This window comes from Lampetra fluviatilis, chromosome 52 (genome assembly GCF_964198595.1).
Source record: "Lampetra fluviatilis chromosome 52, kcLamFluv1.1, whole genome shotgun sequence".
NCBI lineage: Eukaryota > Metazoa > Chordata > Hyperoartia > Petromyzontiformes > Petromyzontidae > Lampetra > Lampetra fluviatilis.
The window spans coordinates 8,081,988-8,109,895 of NC_136326.1; the positions used below are offsets into that span (position 1 = coordinate 8,081,988).

The following is a 27,908-nucleotide window of genomic DNA, read 5'->3' on the forward strand; positions in this document are numbered from 1 at the left end:
GCGCTCCGCTCGTTGTTGTGAGCATCGCTCCTCCGCCCTCTGTTGTTGTTGGAGGGCGACTGCCTCTAGACACATACACGTACTCACACACACACACACGTAATCGTACACATCCCCATCACACCCCAAGGTGAACAGGACATGGCTCCGACTCCCTGCCATTCAGCTTTACCCGGGCCTGCTCACAGTAATGAAGGTCCCCGTGCAAACACAAAGATCCCCTGTGCAGCCTTTGACAGACTTTTGGAGTGGCGGTTGCAATCACCTCTGTGTGGGCCAGTATGGCGTACGTGGGTGCGGGTGCCCACCACCACACCTGGCCGCCTTCATCTCACAGCGGCGATGCTTACACACCACGCCCGAGTGCCGATTCGAGGCCGATTCGACCTAGCGGTAGGCCCCGGGACCGGTTCGGATCCACCCACTGCTCTCGGCGGTCGCTAAAGCGGGGGAACCGAACTCTCGGCGGTGTGCGCGCGCGCGTCAGTCGAACCGGAGGATGAGGCCCACCCCGAGCTGAAGTTCGGCGCGGAGTTGACGGTGGTGGCGGCCGCGGTGGTGGAGGCGGCGGCGGCGGCGGCGATCGTCAAGGAACGCTCCAGCAGCAGCCTGAGCAGCAGCAAGTCGGTGATCCTCCGCAAGGTGAGACGCCTCACCTGTCTCACCCTCACCTAGGTTACGCTCACCCTCACCTGGCTCACTATTACCCTCACCTGCGTCACTCGTTCACCCTCACCTGTGTCACACTGTAGCCCCGTCTCGCCAGGTGAGGTGAGGGTGGTCTCACTGTGATACTCACCTGGGTGTTTCTCTTCACCTTGACTGCTGCCAGGTCATGGAGGAGGCGGATCACGAGAAGAAGGTGAGAGCACCCATGCCGCCTTTGCGAAGGGCGCGCGGGAACCTGGGCGCGCCACGCAAGACAGCCCAGTGGCCTAGCGAAGAGACACGGAGAGATGGAGAGAGATGGGGAGAGATGGGGAGAGACGGGGGGATACGGAGAGAGATGGAGACAGATGTTGGAGAGATGTGTAGAGATGGGAAGAGAGAGCTAGATAATGGGGAGACAGGGAGATGGGAGAGATTTGTAGAGATGGTGAGAGATGACTGGAAATGGGTAGAGATGGGGAGAGGGGGAAAGAGGGGTAGAGATGGCTAGAGAATGGGGAGAGATGGGGAGAGATTTGTAGATATGTGTAGAGATTTGTAGAGATGGGTAGAGACGGTGAGAGGGGGGAAGAGAGGGGGAGAGATGGCTTGAGAATGGGGAGAGATGCGGGGAGACGCAGTGTCACTCTGTCCGTGTGAGGCAGCGTGGCGCTGTCTGCGTGACGTTGTGCTGCCGTGGTTATCGCTGGGGCAGGCCTGCGTGTCGGTGGAGGACGAGCAGGCCTTCATCTCCACCTACAAGTACGTGGGTGGCACCACCAAGATCCACCCCTACCTGTCGGCCATGGTCAACTACGCACAGCCCGTCAAGTTCCAGGGCTTCGACGTTGCCGAGGGTGAGCAGAGAGAGAGGTGGAGAGAGAGAAAGGTGGAGAGCGAGAGAGAGGTGGAGAGCGAGAGAGATGTGTGTGTGTGTGCGTGTCTACGTGTTGTACATGTGTGTGCGTGTGTGTGTACGCGTGTGTGTGTTCATGCGTGCCCCGGGTGCCTCGCAGAGCGGAACATCCACCACAACATGTCGTCGTTCAGCGAGTCGGTGGGGCTCGGCTACCTCAAGACTCACCCCATTGAGTTCGTCAAGTATCCTTCACCCCCCCCCTCCTCCCCGGTGAGTCGCGGTGAACATCGGAGAAGCCCCAGGGTAGAGGAAACGGAGTTCCGGGTCGGTGACCGCCGGTGGCCGCGCATTTGCCACTGGTCGTCGCCGGCGGTCCGAAACCGGCAAGCCCCCCACTCCACGTAATACTGCGGGGGGGGGGGGGTTGCGGGGGGTGTGGGAGGGTGGGGTCCCCGAGATGATCTCACAGCTTCCCGAAGAGCTCCTCGATCTCGGTGCGTGGGCAGATCTTGTGGTGGAGCTCGTGGAACTCCAGCGATGGGAGAGGGGGGGGGCGCATCGGCCGGATGGTGGCAAGGCGCCGCCTCGACCGAAGGACGGTAAAGAATGCCCGCGACATCGCTCGGGGAGGAGCTACGCCCACCGTGCTGTGCCCAGCGTCGCGCGCCATGAGACTCAAAAGTGATGCCGCAAAAAAAATATTTCACTTAATCGGGGGAAAAGCACAGCAGTCAACTGCTGGATGAAGGGTCGAGCCATGGCCGTTGGTGGTGGAGGGTGGCGCAATCATATTTTTCTCCCCCATTCTGGTCGGCACGGGTTGCTGACGTGGGGGGGGGGGGAGCCCCAGACTGGTTCTGATGTCACCCACCACCGATGTTAGCTGTGCCCAGGAATCAAACTCAGGCGGCTGGGTTCATGGCGACAGCGTGCTCACCACGTGCGCCATTGCTGTCCACCTCAGTGAAGTTGGTGCTCGCAGAATTAAATTGGAGTGGGAGGTCAGCGCCAGGTCAGAATGAATCAGAGTGAGTGGGAGGTTGAGGTCAGGTCCGACTGAATGAAATCCGAGTGATCGGGAGGTCAGCACCAGGTCAGAATGAAATATGAGCGAGGTCAACTTCACCCTTAACGCGCCCGTCAGCTACAACAAGCGGCAGATGAGCCGCATCTACCCCAAGGGAGGCCGTGTCGACTCCTCCAACTACATGCCGCAGATCTTCTGGAACGCCGGCTGCCAGATGGTGTCGCTCAACTTCCAGAGCCCCGGTGAGCTGGTCGTGCCGCCACCTCCAACCCGCGCCACCCGCGCCACTCAGCTCCACTCGCTCTCCTGACCCCACGGGATCCCGGACACCCCGGAGGGTAGCGCGGTTTGCCCGCTTTTTGTGGAGCCTCCAATCCGCATACTTGTCAACCCGTACAGTTTACCTGTATTGTTGTACAGGGAAATTGAGTTTTCAAGTGCATACGGCATACAGCCGTTTCAACACGGGCAACATCTATTTTTGTCTATTTGTTTGTGTTTCTCCCTTTTGATGGGACTTTGTAGGATGAACCTTGAGATTTAGGAGGGCAAGGGGTGACCAATACGGTCTGAATTGGTTTGTAATAATGTGGTGGGGCACTGGTACGGGGTTGACAGGTATGGATCCGGCAGGCCGCCCGCCCTGGGTAATGGTGTGCGGAGCACGTAATAACAACCGTACAATGCTTCCCAACGCCTTCCGCTTCGCTCACAAGTGGACACTCCAGATCCCCTTGATGTCGTTCGAAGACGAGTACGTAGGCCCAGTGTGTCCAGGAGTCACGGTTAGAATTTGCCAACTTTGAAACAATATTTGCATCGCGATTGTCGCCCCACGACTGTGAAACTTTGGCAGATGCTCCTGAACAAAAAGCAAAACTCTTGAGGCTCTGTGAGACTTTCCTGCGTAAATGAGCGGGATCTGACAATCACGTCGCTTAGACAAATCCAAACTCCTCCCGTGATTGAAGCTTCTAAAGGTTCCCATTTGACCGGGATTGGTTTCAGAAAGGCCATCTCAGTGTCCCCCATTCAACGTCTCTGAAAACGTCCGAATTTTTTTCATGATTTCAAGATGTTTCGCCTCATCCTGGACTTGCAGGGTAGTGTACGGGGCTACGTGGGTAGTGGGCGAGGCTACGCGGGTAGTGGGCGAGGCTACGCGGGTAGTGGGCGGGGCTACGCGGGTAGTGGGCGGGGCTACGCGGGTAGTGTCTGGGGCTACGCGGGTAGTGGGCGAGGCTACGCGGGTAGTGGGCGAGGCTACGCGGGTAGTGGGCGGGGCTACGCGGATAGTGGGCGGGGTCACCCGAGTAATGGGCGGGGCCACCCGAGTAGTGGGCAGGGGTACCCGAGTAGTGGGCGGGGGTACCCGAGTAGTGGGCGGGGCTGCCTGAGTAGTGGGCGGAGCCGGTGACCCGTGATTCCCCTCCCGAATCTGGTGCCTTAATGGCCAAGTATCACGTGCACATTGCGATCAGAAAACTGGCCACAATGATCGAACGAGCCCCCCCTCGCCCCCCCCCGTGTTGTGACTTGAACGAGCTTGGGCAGTCTGTCAACAGTTAACCCTCGTGTAGAGCCTCTTGCAGGAACGTCATGGTGTGTCCCCACCTTGTGTACCCACCTTGTGGCACCACCTTGTGTCCCCACCTTGTGTCCCCACCTTGTGTCGCCACCTTGTGTCCCCACCTTGTGTTTCCACGTGTGCCATCGATGCCTTTGTTTCCCCAGACCTGGCCATGCAGCTGAACCAGGGAAAGTTTGAGTACAATGGCTCCTGCGGGTTAGTGAACGAATAACAATCATAACCACCTCCAACATGACCACAACCACCTCCACCATAACCACAACCACCTTCACCATGACCACAACCACCTCCACCATGACCACAACCACCTCCACCATGACCACAACCACCTCCAACATGACCACAACCACCTCCACCATAACCACAACCACCTCCACCATGACCACAACCACCTCCACCATGACCACAACCACCTCCACCATGACCACAACCACCTCCAACATGACCACAACCACCTCCACCATGACCACAACCACCTCCACCATGACCACAACCACCTTCGCCACCACCATCACCAACACCACCATCACCACCTCTTCTTCTAAAGATCCCCCGTATAGCCTTAACAGACTGTTGGGGCAAGTGCTGTTAGTGAGTAGTGCCTATGAAGGCCGGCAGGCACATGTGGGTGGCCAACACCACGCTTACCCGCCTTTGTCTCCGTGGTGGTGATATTTTCACACCACACCAAGTACTAGGTCCATGACTGGTTTAGACACTGGTGTTGGTCATGAGCAGGAATCTAACTCGGGTCGCCGGGTTTGTAGCGCTATCAACTACTACACCACGGCTCCCTATTCCACCACCAATGCCAACAACAACAACCGCCAATCGCCACTAAGTGGCGGTGACATCACCACGGCGCTCGTGCCAGGCTGTGTGCACGTTGAGGCCACGTGAAGTGTCGAACGCCCGCCGGCAGGAGGTCACGGGACAGACCCAGGTGCCACGGGTCGACTGACCGAGATGACCGGCCGATGCACCACCTGTGCCCCCGACCGCCAATACCACCACCACAATCCCCTCCACCGCCACCACCATTGTTGTCGCCCCAATAGGTGCTCGCTGACCGCGCTTGCCCCGAGGGTGCGTGTAGGCTGCACGGGCAGACCCCTGTCCCGCTGTAACCGCCGTGTGCGGCCTGCTGCAGGTTTCTCCTGAAGCCGGACTTCATGCGCCGCCCCGACCGCACGTTCGACCCGTTCTCCGAGACGCCGGTGGACGGCGTCATCGCCGCCACGTGCTCCGTGCAGGCGAGTGTCCACCGGGTGTTGCTGAGTCGTGTGTCACTGTGTGTGTCACAGTGTGTTTGGTTTGGCCATGTTTGTTTGTTGTAGTATGGAGTTAGACTGATGGCCTTAATCTAAGTTGTCTTGTGCTTGTTGTTGTTTGACTTGCATCCCACTGGGATTTTTGCACATGGCGTTGGTGTACGGTGCTTTTTTCTGGAATTTTTGCTGTTTTTTTCCTTGGATTTTCTGTTTGCACTTAGTCACATAGTCACTTTAAGATGTTTTCTTGTTCATGTTTTAGTTTTTTGTTTATTGCGGTTGCACCCGATTCAAGAGCCGAATAGCCCAGAGGGCTATACCAAATAAATGAACTTGAACTTGAATACTTGAAACTTGAAACTGAGTAATGTGTCACTGCGAGCCACGGTGTGTGTCACTGGGTGTCATGGTGTGTGTCACTGAGTAATGTGTGTCACTGGGTGTCACGGTGTGTGTCACCTGGTGCCACTGAGTAGTGTGTGTCACGGTGTGCCACGGTGTGTGTCACTGAGTAATGTGTGACTGCGTGTCAGGGTGTGTGTCACTGTGTGTCACTTCGTGTGTGTCAATGTGTCAATGTGTGTGTCGCAGTATGGGGATGCAGTAGTGAAGTGGTTAGTAACCTGCACTACGAAGCTAACGACCCAAGTTTGATTCTCGCTTAAACGGGCTCACAGCCGACACCGGTGATGATTATTTGAACCGGTAGACTTAGCCTCAAATGATTGCCTGGTGCGATGTGTAAACATTGCCACTAGGAAAACAAATGCAGCCTCGATAGGTGCTCGCTAACAGCACTTGCCCCAACAGTCTGTTTAAGGCTACACGGGGGGGGGGATCTTTGTCTTTGTCTCTACACGGAGTGCACAAAGTCGCCCACAGCTACGGGCGGGCGGGTGGCTTGCGAGGTTTGACCTTGCGGGCTCGGGCGGGGGGGGGATTGTGCGTGGTTACTGGACAGATCATCTCGGGACAGTTCCTGTCGGACAAGAAGGTGGGCACTTACGTGGAGGTGGACATGTACGGCCTGCCCACGGACACCATCCGCAAGGAGTTCCGGACACGCATGGTCCTCAACAATGGCCTCAACCCGGCCTACAGCGAGGAGCCGTTCGTCTTCCGCAAGGTGCCCCCCCCCCCATGCCTCGCGTCCCCTCCCCGTCGTTTAGTTTTCGATTGAGTTGAGATTCGAGAGTGACAGGGTGGGTGGCGGCAGCGTGCGGCGGTCGCACTCTTGCGCCTCGGCAGCAAAGAAGGACGACCCTGGGTTTCCGATTCCTGCTTTGGGGGCGGCTCTCTGCGTGGAGTTTGCACCTTCTCTCTCTCTCACTCCCACCCCTTCTCTGTTCTCCACGGGGTTTCCATCCGGGTTTTCCAGTTTCCTCCCACAGCTATAGTAAGAAGAAAACACACCAGAGTTAACCGCATCCTAGCTGGGCTCGTGGGTCGCTGGCGGGGCCCCGGGGTTGCTCACGACACGCCGAGGGGGGACACGGCGGCCGGCAGTCGAGACTAACGACGGAGAGAGAAACGTGCCCAAGAGGACGTCCACCGCGGAGTTGGAGCAATGAAATCTGCTCGTGCGCAGCAGCTAGATGAATGCCCTCTGTACGGACTCGCCCCGGCCACCGGAACATCAAATTTCTATCCCCGGCTGAGGCCTGTAAATGGGAGATGAGCCACCGGTGCCTCGACGCGGCTCACCCGAGCCAGCGGGAGATCTCTGTGGGTTTGATCCGTCCGCGTGAGCGCAGGTGATCCTGCCGGACCTGGCGGTGCTGCGGATCGCCGTGTACGACGAGAACAACAAGCTCATCGGGCAGCGGATCCTGCCGCTGGACGGCCTGCAGACGGGCTACCGGCACATCTCCCTCCGCAATGAGGGCAACAAGCACCTCTCCCTGCCCACCGTCTTCTGCGACATCGTCCTCAAGACCTACGTCCCCGACGGGCTGGGAGGTGAGGGCACAAGCGGGGGCGGACATGGGGGGCGCGGACACGGGGGGCGCGCGCCGGAGGGGCGACGTCGCGCTGGTCGGGTGTGAGCTGAGCCACGGGACCAGCCTGGGTGGCGGTAGCGTTGCCGTGGTTAACGCTGTTGGGCGGTGGCATCGCCGTGGTAACGCTGTTGGGCGGTGGCATCACCGTGGTACCGTTGTTGGGCAATGGCCTTTGCGCGTGTTCCAGATTTCGTGGATGCGCTGTCCGACCCGAAGAAGTACCTGTCGCTGGCTGAGAAGCGGGCAAACCAGATGAAAGCGATGGGCATCGAGACGGTGAGTCCTCACCGGGGAGTCCTCACCGGGGAGTCCTCACCGGGGCGGTCGTCTTCGCCACGTCCACGCGCTCGCATCGCGTAGCCATCAACCATGCGGCACCCCTCCCTGAGAGCACATGCATGTGTGTGTGCGTGTGTGTTAAGGCTATACGGGGGATATTTGTCTTTGTGTGTGTGCGCACGTGTGTGTTTGTGCGCGCACGTGTGTGTGTGTGTGGGAAGCGGTAGTGTAGTGGTTAGCGCGCTGTGCTACAAATCCGGAGACTCGAGTTCGTTTCCTGCTCACGGCCAACACGAGTGACGATTATCAGAACCGGTCCTGAGCCTCCCCTAGATTGACTCAGCCTCAAATGAGTACCTGGTGCAGTTTGTAAGTATCGTCACTGGGGAGACAAAGGCGGCTTCGTGGTGCTTGCTACCTACCCCCTCGAGTGCCATTCTGGCCTTCACAGGTGCTACTCGCTAAAAGCACTTGCCCCAACAGTCTGTTGAGTCTATACGGGGGATCTTTCTCTTTGTCTTGTACCTGGGCATACAGAGCGACATCCTGGACATACCGAGTGGCGGCACGCTGAGGAGCGACAGCCGTGGCGGCGTCACGCCGGTGCGGGCGAGCGTCACGCCACAGAGCAGCTCCGAGCTGAAGCACTCGGCCTCATCCTACTACTGCGAGCAGGACAGCCATGGCACGGAGCGCAAGAGAGGTGCTCCCTCCTCCCCCTCCTCCCCCTCCTCCCCCTCTTCCTCATCTCCCTCCTCCCCCTGCTCCCCCTCCTCCTACTCCCCCTCCTCTCCTTCCTCCTACTCCCCCTCCTCCTACTCCCCCTCCTCCTTCTCCCCCTCCTCCCCCTCCCCCTCCTCCCCCTCTTCCCCCTCCTCCCCCTCTTCCCCCTCCTCCTACTCCCCCTCCTCCCACTCCCCCTCCTCCCCCTCCTCCCCCTCCTCCCCCTCCTCCTACTCCCCCTCCTCCTACTCCCCCTCCTCCTCCTCCTCCTCTCCCTCCTCCTCCCGCCTTCTTCCCTCCCTACCATCCCACATATATTCTTTAATTAATTAACTGAACAAATTTTTACTTTAAGTGTAAGGCTCACAGAGCTTTTACACTATGAGACTTCCTTTACCAGTGGCAAAATATAGTAATAGGTTTTTACCCTTTCAACTGGTACAAAAACTGACACCTTTATACAAGGGATCATGTTTGCAATAACCACAACACAAGCAGTCAAAATGCAAACAAAAAGAAACAACTCTGATAATTATAATGATATGCACTGTCCTTGAAGTTGATTGGTCCACACCCGAGACAGCTTTTTCTTAGAGCCTAGTCTCCATTGGTGTTGGACCAGATGACTGGGCTCTAAGAAAAGCTGTCTTGGGTGTGGACCAATCAACTTCAAGGACAGTGCATATCATTATCAGAGTTGTGTCTTCTTGTTTGCATTTTGACTGCTTGTGTTGTGGTTATTGCAAACATGATCCCTTGTATAAAGGTGTCAGTTTTTGTACCAGTTGAAAGGGTAAAAACCTATTACTACTGCTCACAGAGCTGTCAAGCTCTTCTTTTCAGAAGCGACCTGGCTTTCGCAAATTATAGCTCAATGAAGCGAATTATCATTGCGTGGACATTTATAGCAGCCAAATACTCTGAAACACGTGATGTTGATTCTAAATGTGGAGGGAAAAAAACCGGAGGACCCGGAGAAAAATCCACGCGACCATTGGGAGACAGAGAGAGAGAGACACGCAAACTCCAAATATACATCAGGCATCGTCAGGATCGGGATCGAACTCACGACCTCCTGTATACCGGGCGAGGTAGTTAACATCTCCTAGCCACCGTGGCGTCCCACTCCTCACCTCCTCCTGCTCCTTGTCCTCTTCCCCTCCCTCGTGCATTGACCCCTATGGCACAGCGAGTGTTGAATCACCGTATCGTTGTTACGCTTTCTCCCGGACAATTCCATCCATACGAATGACAACCGTTGCTTTGCCACAACGTGGGGTGCGTTGCACAAATCATGGTGACGTCGTCCCTCTCCGTCCGTTAAGAGGGTTTTTGTTTGTTTGGGGTTAGATTGTGTGAATATAAATGTGTCGTTAAACCCACCACCACCACCTGACGCAGCAAATTAGCTAAGGTTTGTGATGTTAACAAAACGCACCGATACGTTACCAGTTCGGCAATTGTTGTAGAGAGTAAATCCACAACAACATTCACAATTCGAGTACCTTGACTTTTCGCAGGTAATTACAACAAGCTTCATCAGGCGATAGCCAGAGTTGCGGAGTAATCCTCCTGTTTCAGTCTTAAATAGCGGCGAGGGATAAATGTGATGTCGTTACTTGTGAGCCAAAGAGGGGGGTTAGTGTATTCACGACCAGAGGGGGGTTAGTGTATTCAAATACATTACAATAGATATCTATTATTGGTTGGGTTATTCACAGTTAATCAACATATATAATGTATGTCATTATGTATGTACATTATATATAATGCAGTCTAGTCCCACGGTGCTTAAGGCCTCTGCTGAAGGCCCGTAGGCTGTAACGTAGAATGTGGTTCATCAGCGGGGCGGGGGGGGGGGGGCATAGCCCCCGTCATGGTGACCGCCATGGTGAGGTCGTGTCGTTATCGCCTCATTAATGGTGAGATTGTGTCGTTATCGCCTCATTAATGGTGCGATCACCCTGTCATTCCTCGTTAACCGACCATTGACCTTCCCTTCGCGTCCGCTGATCGGTATGCCTCTGCAGACACGGTGGTCATCCCACAGTTCACCATCGAAGACTTGAAGAGGATGAAGGTGAGATGATGGCGATCCCCCCCCTGAGAGCCGGTGCCGATCGCTTTGCGTCTATAGTGAGAATACGAAGCTCCTGGGGCATACCTGTGCAGTGACTTCGGATATGGACTGGTGAGGGTTTCTTTATTGAAACTTTAACTTGACTTAAGACCGCGGCATCGCAAGATAGCGGCGACGTGAAGACAGTAATAATGTGAAGACAGTAACGACGTGAAGACAGTAACGACGTGAAGACAGTAACGACGTGAAGACAGTGATGACGTGAAGACGGTGACGACGTGAAGACAGTAATGACGTGAAAACAGTGACGATGTGAAGACAGTGACGACGTGAAGACAGTAATGACGTGAAGACAGTAACGACATGAAGACAGTAACGACGTGAAGACGGTGACGACGTGAAGACGGTGACGACGTGAAGACAGTAACGACGTGAAGACAGTAACGACGTGAAGACGGTGACGACGTGAAGACAGTAACGACGTGAAGACAATGACGACGTGAAGACAGTAACGACGTGAAGACAGTAACGACGTGAAGACAGTAACGACGTGAAGACAGTGATGACGTGAAGACGGTGACGACGTGAAGACAGTAATGACGTGAAAACAGTGACGATGTGATAACAGTGACGACGTGAAGACAGTAATGACGTGAAGACAGTAACGACATGAAGACAGTAACGACGTGAAGACGGTGACGACGTGAAGACGGTGACGACGTGAAGACAGTAACGACGTGAAGACAGTAACGACGTGAAGACGGTGACGACGTGAAGACAGTAACGACGTGAAGACAATGACGACGTGAAGACAGTAACGACGTGAAGACAGTAACGACGTGAAGACAGTGACGACGTGAAGACAATGACGATGTGAAGACAATGACGACGCAAAGACGGTGACGACGTGAAGACAGTAACGACGTGAAGACAGTAACGACGTGAAGACGGTGGCGACGTGAAGACAGTAATGACGTGAAGACGGTGACGACGTGAAGACAGTGACGACGTGAAGACAGTAACGACGTGAAGACAGTAACGACGTGAAGACAGTAACGACGTGAAGACAGTGACGACGTGAAGACAGTAACGACGTGAAGACAGTAACGACGTGAAGACAGTAACGACGTGAAGACAGTGACGACGTGAAGACAATGACGACGCAAAGACGGTGACGACGCGAAGACAGTAACGACGTGAAGACAGTAACGACGTGAAGACAATGACGACGTGAAGACAGTAACGACGTGAAGACAGTAACGACGTGAAGACAGTAACGACGTGAAGACAGTGACGACGTGAAGACAATGACGACGTGAAGACAGTGACGACGTGAAGACAGTAACGACGTGAAGACAGTGACGACGTGAAAACAGTAACGACGTGAAGACAGTGACGACGTGAAGACAGTAACGACGTGAAAATAGTAACGACGTGAAGACAGTGACGACGTGAAGACAGTGACGACGTGAAAACAGTAACGACGTGAAGACAGTGACGACGTGAAGACAGTGACGACGTGAAAACAGTAACGACGTGAAGACAGTGACGACGTGAAGACAATGACGACGTGAAGACAGTGACGACGTGAAAACAGTAACGATGTGAAGACAGTGACGACGTGAAGACAGTAATGACGTGAAAACAGTAACGACGTGAAGACAGTGACGACGTGAAGACAGTAACGACGTGAAGACAGTAACGACGTGAAGACAGTAACGACGTGAAGATGGTGACGATGTGAAGACAGTGACGACGTGAAGACAGTAACAACGTGAAGACGGTGACGACGTGAAGACAGTGACGACGTGAAGACAGTGACGACGTGAAGACAGTGACGACGTGAAGACAGTGACGACGTAAAGACAGTAACGACGTGAAGACGGTGACGACGTGAAGACAGTAACGACGTGAAGACAGTGACGACGTGAAGACAGCGACGACGTGAAGACAGTAACGACGTGAAGACAGTGACGTCGTGAAGACAGTAACAACGTGAAGACAGTAACGACGTGAAGACAGTGACGACGTGAAGACGGTGACGACGTGAAGACGGTGACGATGTGAAGACAGTAATGACGTGAAAACAGTGACGACGTGAAGACAGTAACGACGTGAAGACAGTGACGACGTGAAAACAGCGATGACGTAAAGACAGTAACGACATGAAGACAGTGACGACGTGAAGACAGTGACGACGTGAAGACAGTGACGACATGAAGACAGTGACGACGTGAAGACAGTGACGACGTGAAAACAGTGACGACGTGAAGACAGTGACGACGTGAAAACAGTGACGACGTGAAGACAGTGACGACGTGAAAACAGTGACGACGTGAAGACAGTAACGACATGAAGACAGTGACGACGTGAAGACAGTGACGACGTGAAGACAGTGACGACGTAAAGACAGTAACGACGTGAAGACGGTGACGACGTGAAGACAGTAACGACGTGAAGACAGTGACGACGTGAAGACAGTGACGACGTGAAGACAGTAACGACGTGAAGACAGTGACGACGTGAAGACAGTAACAACGTGAAGACAGTAACGACGTGAAGACAGTCCCGACGTGAAGACGGTGACGACGTGAAGACGGTGACGATGTGAAGACAGTAATGACGTGAAAACAGTGACGACGTGAAGACAGTAACGACGTGAAGACAGTGACGACGTGAAAACAGCGATGACGTAAAGACAGTAACGACATGAAGACAGTGACGACGTGAAGACAGTGATGACGTGAAGACAGTGACGACATGAAGACAGTGACGACGTGAAGACAGTGACGACGTGAAAACAGTGACGACGTGAAGACAGTGACGACGTGAAAACAGTGACGACGTGAAGACAGTGACGACGTGAAAACAGTGACGACGTGAAGACAGTAACGACATGAAGACAGTGACGACGTGAAGACAGTGACGACGTGAAAACAGTGACGACGTGAAGATAGTGACGACGTGAAGACAGTGACGACATGAAGACAGTGACGACGTGAAGACAGTGACGACGTGAAAACAGTGACGACGTGAAGACAGTAACGACGTGAAGACAGTGACGACGTGAAGACAGTAACAACGTGAAGACAGTAACGACGTGAAGACAGTGACGACGTGAAGACGGTGACGACGTGAAGACGGTGACGATGTGAAGACAGTAATGACGTGAAAACAGTGACGACGTGAAGACAGTAACGACGTGAAGACAGTGACGATGTGAAAACAGCGATGACGTAAAGACAGTAACGACATGAAGACAGTGACGATGTGAAGACAGTGACGACGTGAAGACAGTGACGACATGAAGACAGTGACGACGTGAAGACAGTGACGACGTGAAAACAGTGACGACGTGAAGACAGTGACGACGTGAAAACAGTGACGACGTGAAGACAGTGACGACGTGAAAACAGTGACGACGTGAAGACAGTAACGACATGAAGACAGTGACGACGTGAAGACAGTGACGACGTGAAAACAGTGACGACGTGAAGATAGTGACGACGTGAAGACAGTGACGACGTGAAGACAGTGACGACGTGAAGACAGTGACGACGTGAAGACAGTGACGACGTGAAGACAGTGACGACATGAAGACAGTGACGACGTGAAGACAGTGACGACGTGAAGACAGTGACGACATGAAGACAGTGACGACGTGAAGACAGTGACGACGTGAAAACAGTGACGACGTGAAAACAGTAACGACATGAAGACAGTGACGACGTGAAAACAGTGACGACGTGAAAACAGTGACGACGTGAAGACAGTGACGACGTGAAGACAGTGACGACGTGAAGACGGTGACGACGTGAAGACAGTGACGACGTGAAGACGGTGACGACGTGAAGACAATGACGACGTGAAGACAGTGACGACATGAAGACAGTGACGACGTGAAGACAGTGACGACGTGAAAACAGTGACGACGTGAAAACAGTGACGACGTGAAGACAGTAACGACATGAAGACGGTGACGACGTGAAAACAGTGACGACGTGAAGACGGTGACGACGTGAAGACAGTGACGATGTGAAGACAGTGACGACGTGAAGACGGTGACGACGTGAAGACAGTGACGACGTGAAGACGGTGACGACGTGAAGACGGTGACGACGTGAAGACAGTGACGACGTGAAGACAGTGACGACGTGAAGACAGTGACGACGTGAAGACGGTGACGACGTGAAGACAGTAACTACGTGAAGACAGTAACTACGTGACGACAGTGACGACGTGAAAACGGTGACGACGTGAAGACGGTGACGACGTGAAGACAGTAACGACGTGAAGACAGTGACGACGTGAAGACAGTGACGACGTGAAGACAGTAACGACGTGAAGACAGTGACGACGTGAAGACAGTAACAACGTGAAGACAGTAACGACGTGAAGACAGTGACAACGTGAAGACGGTGACGACGTGAAGACGGTGACGATGTGAAGACAGTAATGACGTGAAAACAGTGACGACGTGAAGACAGTAACGACGTGAAGACAGTGACGACGTGAAAACAGCGATGACGTAAAGACAGTAACGACATGAAGACAGTGACGACGTGAAGACAGTGACGACGTGAAGACAGTGACGACATGAAGACAGTGACGACGTGAAGACAGTGACGACGTGAAAACAGTGACGACGTGAAGACAGTGACGACGTGAAAACAGTGACGACGTGAAGACAGTGACGACGTGAAAACAGTGACGACGTGAAGACAGTAACGACATGAAGACAGTGACGACGTGAAGACAGTGACGACGTGAAAACAGTGACGACGTGAAGATAGTGACGACGTGAAGACAGTGACGACGTGAAGACAGTGACGACGTGAAGACAGTGACGACGTGAAGACAGTGACGACATGAAGACAGTGACGACGTGAAGACAGTGACGACGTGAAAACAGTGACGACGTGAAAACAGTGACGACGTGAAGACAGTAACGACATGAAGACAGTGACGACGTGAAAACAGTGACGACGTGAAAACAGTGGCGACGTGAAGACAGTGACGACGTGAAGACAGTGACGACGTGAAGACGGTGACGACGTGAAGACAGTGACGACGTGAAGACGGTGACGACGTGAAGACAATGACGACGTGAAGACAGTAACGACGTGAAGACAATGACGACGTGAAGACAGTAACGACGTGAAGACAGTAACGACGTGAAGACAGTGACGACGTGAAGACAATGACGATGTGAAGACAATGACGACGCAAAGACGGTGACGACGTGAAGACAGTAACGACGTGAAGACAGTAACGACGTGAAGACGGTGGCGACGTGAAGACAGTAATGACGTGAAGACGGTGACGACGTGAAGACAGTGACGACGTGAAGACAGTAACGACGTGAAGACAGTAACGACGTGAAGACAGTAACGACGTGAAGACAGTGACGACGTGAAGACAGTAACGACGTGAAGACAGTAACGACGTGAAGACAGTAACGACGTGAAGACAGTGACGACGTGAAGACAATGACGACGCAAAGACGGTGACGACGCGAAGACAGTAACGACGTGAAGACAGTAACGACGTGAAGACAATGACGACGTGAAGACAGTAACGACGTGAAGACAGTAACGACGTGAAGACAGTAACGACGTGAAGACAGTGACGACGTGAAGACAATGACGACGTGAAGACAGTGACGACGTGAAGACAGTAACGACGTGAAGACAGTGACGACGTGAAAACAGTAACGACGTGAAGACAGTGACGACGTGAAGACAGTAACGACGTGAAAATAGTAACGACGTGAAGACAGTGACGACGTGAAGACAGTGACGACGTGAAAACAGTAACGACGTGAAGACAGTGACGACGTGAAGACAGTGACGACGTGAAAACAGTAACGACGTGAAGACAGTGACGACGTGAAGACAATGACGACGTGAAGACAGTGACGACGTGAAAACAGTAACGATGTGAAGACAGTGACGACGTGAAGACAGTAATGACGTGAAAACAGTAACGACGTGAAGACAGTGACGACGTGAAGACAGTAACGACGTGAAGACAGTAACGACGTGAAGACAGTAACGACGTGAAGATGGTGACGATGTGAAGACAGTGACGACGTGAAGACAGTAACAACGTGAAGACGGTGACGACGTGAAGACAGTGACGACGTGAAGACAGTGACGACGTGAAGACAGTGACGACGTGAAGACAGTGACGACGTAAAGACAGTAACGACGTGAAGACGGTGACGACGTGAAGACAGTAACGACGTGAAGACAGTGACGACGTGAAGACAGCGACGACGTGAAGACAGTAACGACGTGAAGACAGTGACGTCGTGAAGACAGTAACAACGTGAAGACAGTAACGACGTGAAGACAGTGACGACGTGAAGACGGTGACGACGTGAAGACGGTGACGATGTGAAGACAGTAATGACGTGAAAACAGTGACGACGTGAAGACAGTAACGACGTGAAGACAGTGACGACGTGAAAACAGCGATGACGTAAAGACAGTAACGACATGAAGACAGTGACGACGTGAAGACAGTGACGACGTGAAGACAGTGACGACATGAAGACAGTGACGACGTGAAGACAGTGACGACGTGAAAACAGTGACGACGTGAAGACAGTGACGACGTGAAAACAGTGACGACGTGAAGACAGTGACGACGTGAAAACAGTGACGACGTGAAGACAGTAACGACATGAAGACAGTGACGACGTGAAGACAGTGACGACGTGAAGACAGTGACGACGTAAAGACAGTAACGACGTGAAGACGGTGACGACGTGAAGACAGTAACGACGTGAAGACAGTGACGACGTGAAGACAGTGACGACGTGAAGACAGTAACGACGTGAAGACAGTGACGACGTGAAGACAGTAACAACGTGAAGACAGTAACGACGTGAAGACAGTCCCGACGTGAAGACGGTGACGACGTGAAGACGGTGACGATGTGAAGACAGTAATGACGTGAAAACAGTGACGACGTGAAGACAGTGACGACGTGAAGACAGTGACGACGTGAAGACAGTGACGACATGAAGACAGTGACGACGTGAAGACAGTGACGACGTGAAAACAGTGACGACGTGAAAACAGTAACGACATGAAGACAGTGACGACGTGAAAACAGTGACGACGTGAAAACAGTGGCGACGTGAAGACAGTGACGACGTGAAGACAGTGACGACGTGAAGACGGTGACGACGTGAAGACAGTGACGACGTGAAGACGGTGACGACGTGAAGACAATGACGACGTGAAGACAGTAACGACGTGAAGACAATGACGACGTGAAGACAGTAACGACGTGAAGACAGTAACGACGTGAAGACAGTGACGACGTGAAGACAATGACGACGTGAAGACAATGACGACGCAAAGACGGTGACGACGTGAAGACAGTGACGACGTGAAAACAGTGACGACGTGAAGACAGTGACGACGTGAAAACAGTGACGACGTGAAGACAGTGACGACGTGAAAACAGTGACGACGTGAAGACAGTAACGACATGAAGACAGTGACGACGTGAAGACAGTGACGACGTGAAAACAGTGACGACGTGAAGATAGTGACGACGTGAAGACAGTGACGACGTGAAGACAGTGACGACGTGAAGACAGTGACGACGTGAAGACAGTGACGACGTGAAGACAGTGACGACATGAAGACAGTGACGACGTGAAGACAGTGACGACGTGAAGACAGTGACGACATGAAGACAGTGACGACTTGAAGACAGTGACGACGTGAAAACAGTGACGACGTGAAAACAGTAACGACATGAAGACAGTGACGACGTGAAAACAGTGACGACGTGAAAACAGTGACGACGTGAAGACAGTGACGACGTGAAGACAGTGACGACGTGAAGACGGTGACGACGTGAAGACAGTGACGACGTGAAGACGGTGACGACGTGAAGACAATGACGACGTGAAGACAGTGACGACATGAAGACAGTGACGACGTGAAGACAGTGACGACGTGAAAACAGTGACGACGTGAAAACAGTGACGACGTGAAGACAGTAACGACATGAAGACGGTGACGACGTGAAAACAGTGACGACGTGAAGACGGTGACGACGTGAAGACAGTGACGATGTGAAGACAGTGACGACGTGAAGACGGTGACGACGTGAAGACAGTGACGACGTGAAGACGGTGACGACGTGAAGACGGTGACGACGTGAAGACAGTGACGACGTGAAGACAGTGACGACGTGAAGACAGTGACGACGTGAAGACGGTGACGACGTGAAGACAGTAACTACGTGAAGACAGTAACTACGTGACGACAGTGACGACGTGAAAACGGTGACGACGTGAAGACGGTGACGACGTGAAGACAGTAACGACGTGAAGACAGTGACGACGTGAAGACAGTGACGACGTGAAGACAGTAACGACGTGAAGACAGTGACGACGTGAAGACAGTAACAACGTGAAGACAGTAACGACGTGAAGACAGTGACAACGTGAAGACGGTGACGACGTGAAGACGGTGACGATGTGAAGACAGTAATGACGTGAAAACAGTGACGACGTGAAGACAGTAACGACGTAAAGACAGTGACGACGTGAAAACAGCGATGACGTAAAGACAGTAACGACATGAAGACAGTGACGACGTGAAGACAGTGACGACGTGAAGACAGTGACGACATGAAGACAGTGACGACGTGAAGACAGTGACGACGTGAAAACAGTGACGACGTGAAGACAGTGACGACGTGAAAACAGTGACGACGTGAAGACAGTGACGACGTGAAAACAGTGACGACGTGAAGACAGTAACGACATGAAGACAGTGACGACGTGAAGACAGTGACGACGTGAAAACAGTGACGACGTGAAGATAGTGACGACGTGAAGACAGTGACGACGTGAAGACAGTGACGACGTGAAGACAGTGACGACGTGAAGACAGTGACGACATGAAGACAGTGACGACGTGAAGACAGTGACGACGTGAAAACAGTGACGACGTGAAAACAGTGACGACGTGAAGACAGTAACGACATGAAGACAGTGACGACGTGAAAACAGTGACGACGTGAAAACAGTGGCGACGTGAAGACAGTGACGACGTGAAGACAGTGACGACGTGAAGACGGTGACGACGTGAAGACAGTGACGACGTGAAGACGGTGACGACGTGAAGACAATGACGACGTGAAGACAGTAACGACGTGAAGACAATGACGACGTGAAGACAGTAACGACGTGAAGACAGTAACGACGTGAAGACAGTGACGACGTGAAAACAATGACGATGTGAAGACAATGACGACGCAAAGACGGTGACGACGTGAAGACAGTAACGACGTGAAGACAGTAACGACGTGAAGACGGTGGCGACGTGAAGACAGTAATGACGTGAAGACGGTGACGACGTGAAGACAGTGACGACGTGAAGACAGTAACGACGTGAAGACAGTAACGACGTGAAGACAGTAACGACGTGAAGACAGTGACGACGTGAAGACAGTAACGACGTGAAGACAGTAACGACGTGAAGACAGTAACGACGTGAAGACAGTGACGACGTGAAGACAATGACGACGCAAAGACGGTGACGACGCGAAGACAGTAACGACGTGAAGACAGTAACGACGTGAAGACAATGACGACGTGAAGACAGTAACGACGTGAAGACAGTAACGACGTGAAGACAGTGACGACGTGAAGACAGTGACGACGTGAAGACAATGACGACGTGAAGACAGTGACGACGTGAAGACAGTAACGACGTGAAGACAGTGACGACGTGAAAACAGTAACGACGTGAAGACAGTGACGACGTGAAGACAGTAACGACGTGAAAATAGTAACGACGTGAAGACAGTGACGACGTGAAGACAGTGACGACGTGAAAACAGTAACGACGTGAAGACAGTGACGACGTGAAGACAGTGACGACGTGAAAACAGTAACGACGTGAAGACAGTGACGACGTGAAGACAATGACGACGTGAAGACAGTGACGACGTGAAAACAGTAACGATGTGAAGACAGTGACGACGTGAAGACAGTAATGACGTGAAAACAGTAACGACGTGAAGACAGTGACGACGTGAAGACAGTAACGACGTGAAGACAGTAACGACGTGAAGACAGTAACGACGTGAAGATGGTGACGATGTGAAGACAGTGACGACGTGAAGACAGTAACAACGTGAAGACGGTGACGACGTGAAGACAGTGACGACGTGAAGACAGTGACGACGTGAAGACAGTGACGACGTGAAGACAGTGACGACGTAAAGACAGTAACGACGTGAAGACGGTGACGACGTGAAGACAGTAACGACGTGAAGACAGTGACGACGTGAAGACAGCGACGACGTGAAGACAGTAACGACGTGAAGACAGTGACGTCGTGAAGACAGTAACAACGTGAAGACAGTAACGACGTGAAGACAGTGACGACGTGAAGACGGTGACGACGTGAAGACGGTGACGATGTGAAGACAGTAATGACGTGAAAACAGTGACGACGTGAAGACAGTAACGACGTGAAGACAGTGACGACGTGAAAACAGCGATGACGTAAAGACAGTAACGACATGAAGACAGTGACGACGTGAAGACAGTGACGACGTGAAGACAGTGACGACATGAAGACAGTGACGACGTGAAGACAGTGACGACGTGAAAACAGTGACGACGTGAAGACAGTGACGACGTGAAAACAGTGACGACGTGAAGACAGTGACGACGTGAAAACAGTGACGACGTGAAGACAGTAACGACATGAAGACAGTGACGACGTGAAGACAGTGACGACGTGAAGACAGTGACGACGTAAAGACAGTAACGACGTGAAGACGGTGACGACGTGAAGACAGTAACGACGTGAAGACAGTGACGACGTGAAGACAGTGACGACGTGAAGACAGTAACGACGTGAAGACAGTGACGACGTGAAGACAGTAACAACGTGAAGACAGTAACGACGTGAAGACAGTCCCGACGTGAAGACGGTGACGACGTGAAGACGGTGACGATGTGAAGACAGTAATGACGTGAAAACAGTGACGACGTGAAGACAGTAACGACGTGAAGACAGTGACGACGTGAAAACAGCGATGACGTAAAGACAGTAACGACATGAAGACAGTGACGACGTGAAGACAGTGATGACGTGAAGACAGTGACGACATGAAGACAGTGACGACGTGAAGACAGTGACGACGTGAAAACAGTGACGACGTGAAGACAGTGACGACGTGAAAACAGTGACGACGTGAAGACAGTGACGACGTGAAAACAGTGACGACGTGAAGACAGTAACGACATGAAGACAGTGACGACGTGAAGACAGTGACGACGTGAAAACAGTGACGACGTGAAGATAGTGACGACGTGAAGACAGTGACGACATGAAGACAGTGACGACGTGAAGACAGTGACGACGTGAAAACAGTGACGACGTGAAGACAGTAACGACGTGAAGACAGTGACGACGTGAAGACAGTAACAACGTGAAGACAGTAACGACGTGAAGACAGTGACGACGTGAAGACGGTGACGACGTGAAGACGGTGACGATGTGAAGACAGTAATGACGTGAAAACAGTGACGACGTGAAGACAGTAACGACGTGAAGACAGTGACGATGTGAAAACAGCGATGACGTAAAGACAGTAACGACATGAAGACAGTGACGATGTGAAGACAGTGACGACGTGAAGACAGTGACGACATGAAGACAGTGACGACGTGAAGACAGTGACGACGTGAAAACAGTGACGACGTGAAGACAGTGACGACGTGAAAACAGTGACGACGTGAAGACAGTGACGACGTGAAAACAGTGACGACGTGAAGACAGTAACGACATGAAGACAGTGACGACGTGAAGACAGTGACGACGTGAAAACAGTGACGACGTGAAGATAGTGACGACGTGAAGACAGTGACGACGTGAAGACAGTGACGACGTGAAGACAGTGACGACGTGAAGACAGTGACGACGTGAAGACAGTGACGACATGAAGACAGTGACGACGTGAAGACAGTGACGACGTGAAGACAGTGACGACATGAAGACAGTGACGACGTGAAGACAGTGACGACGTGAAAACAGTGACGACGTGAAAACAGTAACGACATGAAGACAGTGACGACGTGAAAACAGTGACGACGTGAAAACAGTGACGACGTGAAGACAGTGACGACGTGAAGACAGTGACGACGTGAAGACGGTGACGACGTGAAGACAGTGACGACGTGAAGACGGTGACGACGTGAAGACAATGACGACGTGAAGACAGTGACGACATGAAGACAGTGACGACGTGAAGACAGTGACGACGTGAAAACAGTGACGACGTGAAAACAGTGACGACGTGAAGACAGTAACGACATGAAGACGGTGACGACGTGAAAACAGTGACGACGTGAAGACGGTGACGACGTGAAGACAGTGACGATGTGAAGACAGTGACGACGTGAAGACGGTGACGACGTGAAGACAGTGACGACGTGAAGACGGTGACGACGTGAAGACGGTGACGACGTGAAGACAGTGACGACGTGAAGACAGTGACGACGTGAAGACAGTGACGACGTGAAGACGGTGACGACGTGAAGACAGTAACTACGTGAAGACAGTAACTACGTGACGACAGTGACGACGTGAAAACGGTGACGACGTGAAGACGGTGACGACGTGAAGACAGTAACGACGTGAAGACAGTGACGACGTGAAGACAGTGACGACGTGAAGACAGTAACGACGTGAAGACAGTGACGACGTGAAGACAGTAACAACGTGAAGACAGTAACGACGTGAAGACAGTGACAACGTGAAGACGGTGACGACGTGAAGACGGTGACGATGTGAAGACAGTAATGACGTGAAAACAGTGACGACGTGAAGACAGTAACGACGTGAAGACAGTGACGACGTGAAAACAGCGATGACGTAAAGACAGTGACGACGTGAAGACAGTGACGACGTGAAGACAGTGACGACATGAAGACAGTGACGACATGAAGACAGTGACGACGTGAAAACAGTGACGACGTGAAGACAGTGACGACGTGAAAACAGTGACGACGTGAAGACAGTGACGACGTGAAAACAGTGACGACGTGAAGACAGTAACGACGTGAAGACAGTGACGACGTGAAGACAGTGACGACGTGAAAACAGTGACGACGTGAAGATAGTGACGACGTGAAGACAGTGACGACGTGAAGACAGTGACGACGTGAAGACAGTGACGACGTGAAGACAGTGACGACATGAAGACAGTGACGACGTGAAGACAGTGACGACGTGAAAACAGTGACGACGTGAAAACAGTGACGACGTGAAGACAGTAACGACATGAAGACAGTGACGACGTGAAAACAGTGACGACGTGAAAACAGTGGCGACGTGAAGACAGTGACGACGTGAAGACAGTGACGACGTGAAGACGGTGACGACGTGAAGACAGTGACGACGTGAAGACGGTGACGACGTGAAGACAATGACGACGTGAAGACAGTGACGACATGAAGACAGTGACGACGTGAAGACAGTGACGACGTGAAAACAGTGACGACGTGAAAACAGTGACGACGTGAAGACAGTAACGACATGAAGACAGTGACGACGTGAAAACAGTGACGACGTGAAAACAGTGACGACGTGAAGACAGTGACGACGTGAAGACAATGACGACGTGAAGACAGTGACGACGTGAAGACAGTGACGACATGAAGACAGTGACGACGTGAAGACAGTGACGACGTGAAAACAGTGACGACGTGAAGACAGTAACGACATGAAGACAGTGACGACGTGAAAACAGTGACGACGTGAAAACAGTGACGACGTGAAGACGGTGACGACGTGAAGACGGTGACGACGTGAAGACGGTGACGACGTGAAGACGGTGACGACGTGAAGACGGTGACGACGTGAAAACGGTGACGACGTGAAAACAGTGACGACGTGAAGACAGTAACGACGTGAAGACAGTGACGACGTGAAAACAGTGACGACGTGAAAACAGTGACGACGTGAAGACAGTGACGACGTGAAGACGGTGACGACGTGAAGACGGTGACGACGTGAAGACAGTGACGACGTGAAGACGGTGACGACGTGAAGACGGTGACGACGTGAAGACAGTGACGACGTGAAGACGGTGATGACGTGAAGACAGTGACGACGTGAAGACGGTGACGACGTGAAGACGGTGACGACGTGAAGACGGTGACGACGTGAAGACAGTGACGACGTGAAGACGGTGACGACGTGAAGACAGTAACTACGTGAAGACAGTGACGACGTGAAAACGGTAACGACGTGAAGACGGTGACGACGTGAAGACAGTGACGACGTGAAGACGGTGACGACGTGAAGACAGTGACGATGTGAAGACAGTGACGACGTGAAGACGGTGACGACGTGAAGACAGTGACGACGTGAAGACGGTGACGACGTGAAGACGGTGACGACGTGAAGACAGTGACGACGTGAAGACAGTGACGACGTGAAGACAGTGACGACGTGAAGACAGTAACTACGTGAAGACAGTAACTACGTGAAGACAGTGACGACGTGAAAACGGTGACGACGTGAAGACGGTGACGACGTGAAGACAGTAACGACGTGAAGGTAGCAATGACAAGAGACAGCGATGACGGCCAGAACCCCAACCAAACAACCCTGAACCCCACTCCTCGCCCCCTTTTTTATCCCCGGCATGGCCCTCCTCTGCCCTTGGCCCCGCCTTTGATCTCGAACCCTCTGGCGAGTTTCCAAACCTTCTTGGAGCTTGCCGACACACTGTCTTTACACCTGTAAAAAAAAAAATCCGTGTGGCGGTGTGGTCCTAAGTGACATGAACTGCTGTGCCGTGCGCCGCTATGTCAGGGTTTCCTGAAACTCCTGAGGAAGCAGCAGAAGGAGCTGGTGTGCTTGAAAAGGAAACAGGCGAAGGTGAGTGCCATTCGGAGTGGACCCACATGCCCAGCGACTCCTCTTGCAACAGACACAATCCCCACCAATGATAAAGATCCCTCGTACAGCCCGTGCTGTTAGCGAGTAGCACCTATGAAGGTCGGCATGGCGCACGAGGGGGTGGGTGGCCAGCACCTCGCCCCGGCCGCCTTTGTTTTCCCAGGTGGCGATGTTTACATACCGCGCCAGGTACTCATTTGCGGCCGAGTCGACCTAGGGGAGGCCCGGGACTGGTTCAAATAATCATCACTGGTGGTGGCCGTGAGCGGAAATCGAACTTGGGTCGCCGGGTCCGTAGCGGCAGTGCACTAACCGCTACACCGCTCTCCACACAATCCCCACCATCTCTCTCGCCCACACGCATTGCTTGCCTCACACCTCGCCACCCGCACACCACACCGGCTGACTAACCCCTCAGCCGTACGCGCATGCCGCTAGTAAATTGTTGTGACCGGGACTGTGGCGCTGAAATGCAGGAGGTGTGTCGAGGTCGATTAACGATGGCGACGATGGAGGGGTGTGTGGAGGAGAGAGGATCGTGACGCCGCCAGGGGGAGATGGCGGCTTGCGTGAAAGCTGTCAGAAATTTGCCGGTTGCTTGGGGGTGTCAGGAAGGGGGGTCTCCGTTAGCCAATCGGAGCAAGGGAGAAGGGTCACGGCAGAAAGCCGCGGCAGGATGCCCGCGGACCACGTGCTGAAAAACGCTTCTCTTCAAACGGCGAGGATCCAATCGGCAGGGAGGTGGGATATTAGGGAACTGATGATTGAAGAGCGAGTGAGTGGTAGCATCTGACGGGCAGCTTCACTTAGACATGCCGATGAGTGGAACGTGTGCGATGCGGTGCTCGCTGGGGCCGTGTAAGGCGGTGGGGGCTGTTTTTGGGGACTGCGTTACCGGGGTGGAACTAATAAAGACTGTGGGCTTAGCTTGCTTATCAATCTTCACGTTGGCGCTTGCTAACGGCACTTTCCCACTGACGGCATGCGTAGGCCTTACACGAGAGGGGATCTTTGTGGCCGTGTATGTTGATCTGTTATGTTGCGTGCGAGCACCGCAGGAGCAGTACGCGGTGCAGCGCACTCACTGCCAGCAGGTGGACAAGCTGGTGGCTCAGCACGACAAAGAGAAGATGGGTCTGGGCAAAGGGCTGGAGAAAGCTGTGCGGAAGCGTGGGTCAGTAGAGAGCAGCGCCCTCTGGGCTCTGTTGTTATCTTGGCATTTGGTGGCGCTGTGTGACGTTTTGTCAGTTGGTCCCCCTGGGTGTCGTCTGTCAGTTGTCATCTGTCAGTTGGTCCTGCCGGGTGTCATCTGTCAGTTGTTGTCAGTCAGTTGGTCTTGCTGTGTGTCGTCTGTCAGTTGTCTTCAGTCAGTTGGTCCTGCTGGGTGTAGTCTGTCAGTTGTCAGTCAGTTGGTCCTGCTGGGTGTCGTCTGTCATTTGTCAGTCAGTTGGTCCCGCTGTGTGTCATCAGTCAGTTGTCATCTGTGATTTGGTCCCACTGTGTGTCGTCTGTGAGTTGTCTTCAGTCAGTTGGTCCCACTGTGTGTCGTCTGTAAGTTGTCTTGAGTCAGTTGGTCCCACTGTGTGTCGTCTGTCAGTTGTCGTCAGTCAGTTGGTCCCACTGTGTGTCGTCTGTGAGTTGTCTTCAGTCAGTTGGTCCCACTGTGTGTCGTCTGTCAGTTGCCGTCAGTCAGTTGGTCCCACTGGGTGTCGTCTGTCAGTTGTTGTCTATCAGTTGGTCCCGCTGTGTGTCGTCTGTCAGTTGTCGTCAGTCAGTTGGTCCCACTGTTTGTCGTCTGTCAGTTGTCTTCAGTCAGTTGGTCCCACTGTGTGTCGTCTGTCAGTTGTCGTCAGTCAGTTGGTCCCACTGTTTGTCGTCTGTCAGTTGTCTTCAGTCAGTTGGTCCCACTGTGTGTCGTCTGTCGGTTGTCAGTCAGTTGGTCCCGCTGTGTGTCGTCTGTCAGTTGTCGTCAGTCAGTTGGTCCCACTGTGTGTCGTCTGTCAGTTGTCTTCAGTCAGTTGGTCCCACTGTGTGTCGTCTGTCAGTTGTCGTCAGTCAGTTGGTCCCGCTGTGTGTCGTCTGTCAGTTGTCGTCAGTCAGTTGGTCCCACTGTGTGTCGTCTGTCAGTTGTCTTCAGTCAGTTGGTCCCGCTGTGTGTCGTCTGTCAGTTGTCTTCAGTCAGTTGGTCCCGCTGTGTGTCGTCTGTCAGTTGTCGTCAGTCAGTTGGTCCCACTGTGTGTCATCTGTCAGTTGGTCCCACTGTGTGTCGTCTGTCAGTTGTCGTCAGTCAGTTGGTCCCATTGTTTGTCGTCTGTCAGTTGTCTTCAGTCAGTTGGTCCCACTGTGTGTCGTCTGTCAGTTGTCGTCAGTCAGTTGGTCCCACTGGGTGTCGTCTGTCAGTTGTCTTCAGTCAGTTGGTCCCGCTGTGTGTCGTCTGTCAGTTGTCTTCAGTCAGTTGGTCCCGCTGTGT

At 52.9% G+C, this 27,908-nt stretch overlaps 1 protein-coding gene across 3 annotated transcripts in view; it reads left to right on the plus strand.

Moving 5' to 3' along the window:
* Positions 1 to 27,908, plus strand: part of LOC144949129 (1-phosphatidylinositol 4,5-bisphosphate phosphodiesterase beta-4-like) — an 86,915-nt gene that overhangs the window by 40,240 nt on the left and 18,767 nt on the right. For all 3 annotated transcript variants that reach the window (XM_078878994.1, XM_078878996.1, XM_078878995.1), the window contains exons 18-31: positions 488 to 642; positions 833 to 862; positions 1,364 to 1,505; positions 1,665 to 1,749; positions 2,652 to 2,776; positions 4,269 to 4,320; positions 5,276 to 5,378; positions 6,358 to 6,522; positions 7,151 to 7,355; positions 7,584 to 7,672; positions 8,213 to 8,378; positions 10,429 to 10,478; positions 25,352 to 25,417; positions 26,497 to 26,612. In XM_078878994.1, the coding sequence (XP_078735120.1) occupies positions 488 to 642; positions 833 to 862; positions 1,364 to 1,505; positions 1,665 to 1,749; positions 2,652 to 2,776; positions 4,269 to 4,320; positions 5,276 to 5,378; positions 6,358 to 6,522; positions 7,151 to 7,355; positions 7,584 to 7,672; positions 8,213 to 8,378; positions 10,429 to 10,478; positions 25,352 to 25,417; positions 26,497 to 26,612 (1,549 nt within the window). The remainder of the gene's footprint in view (positions 1 to 487; positions 643 to 832; positions 863 to 1,363; positions 1,506 to 1,664; positions 1,750 to 2,651; positions 2,777 to 4,268; positions 4,321 to 5,275; positions 5,379 to 6,357; positions 6,523 to 7,150; positions 7,356 to 7,583; positions 7,673 to 8,212; positions 8,379 to 10,428; positions 10,479 to 25,351; positions 25,418 to 26,496; positions 26,613 to 27,908) is intronic.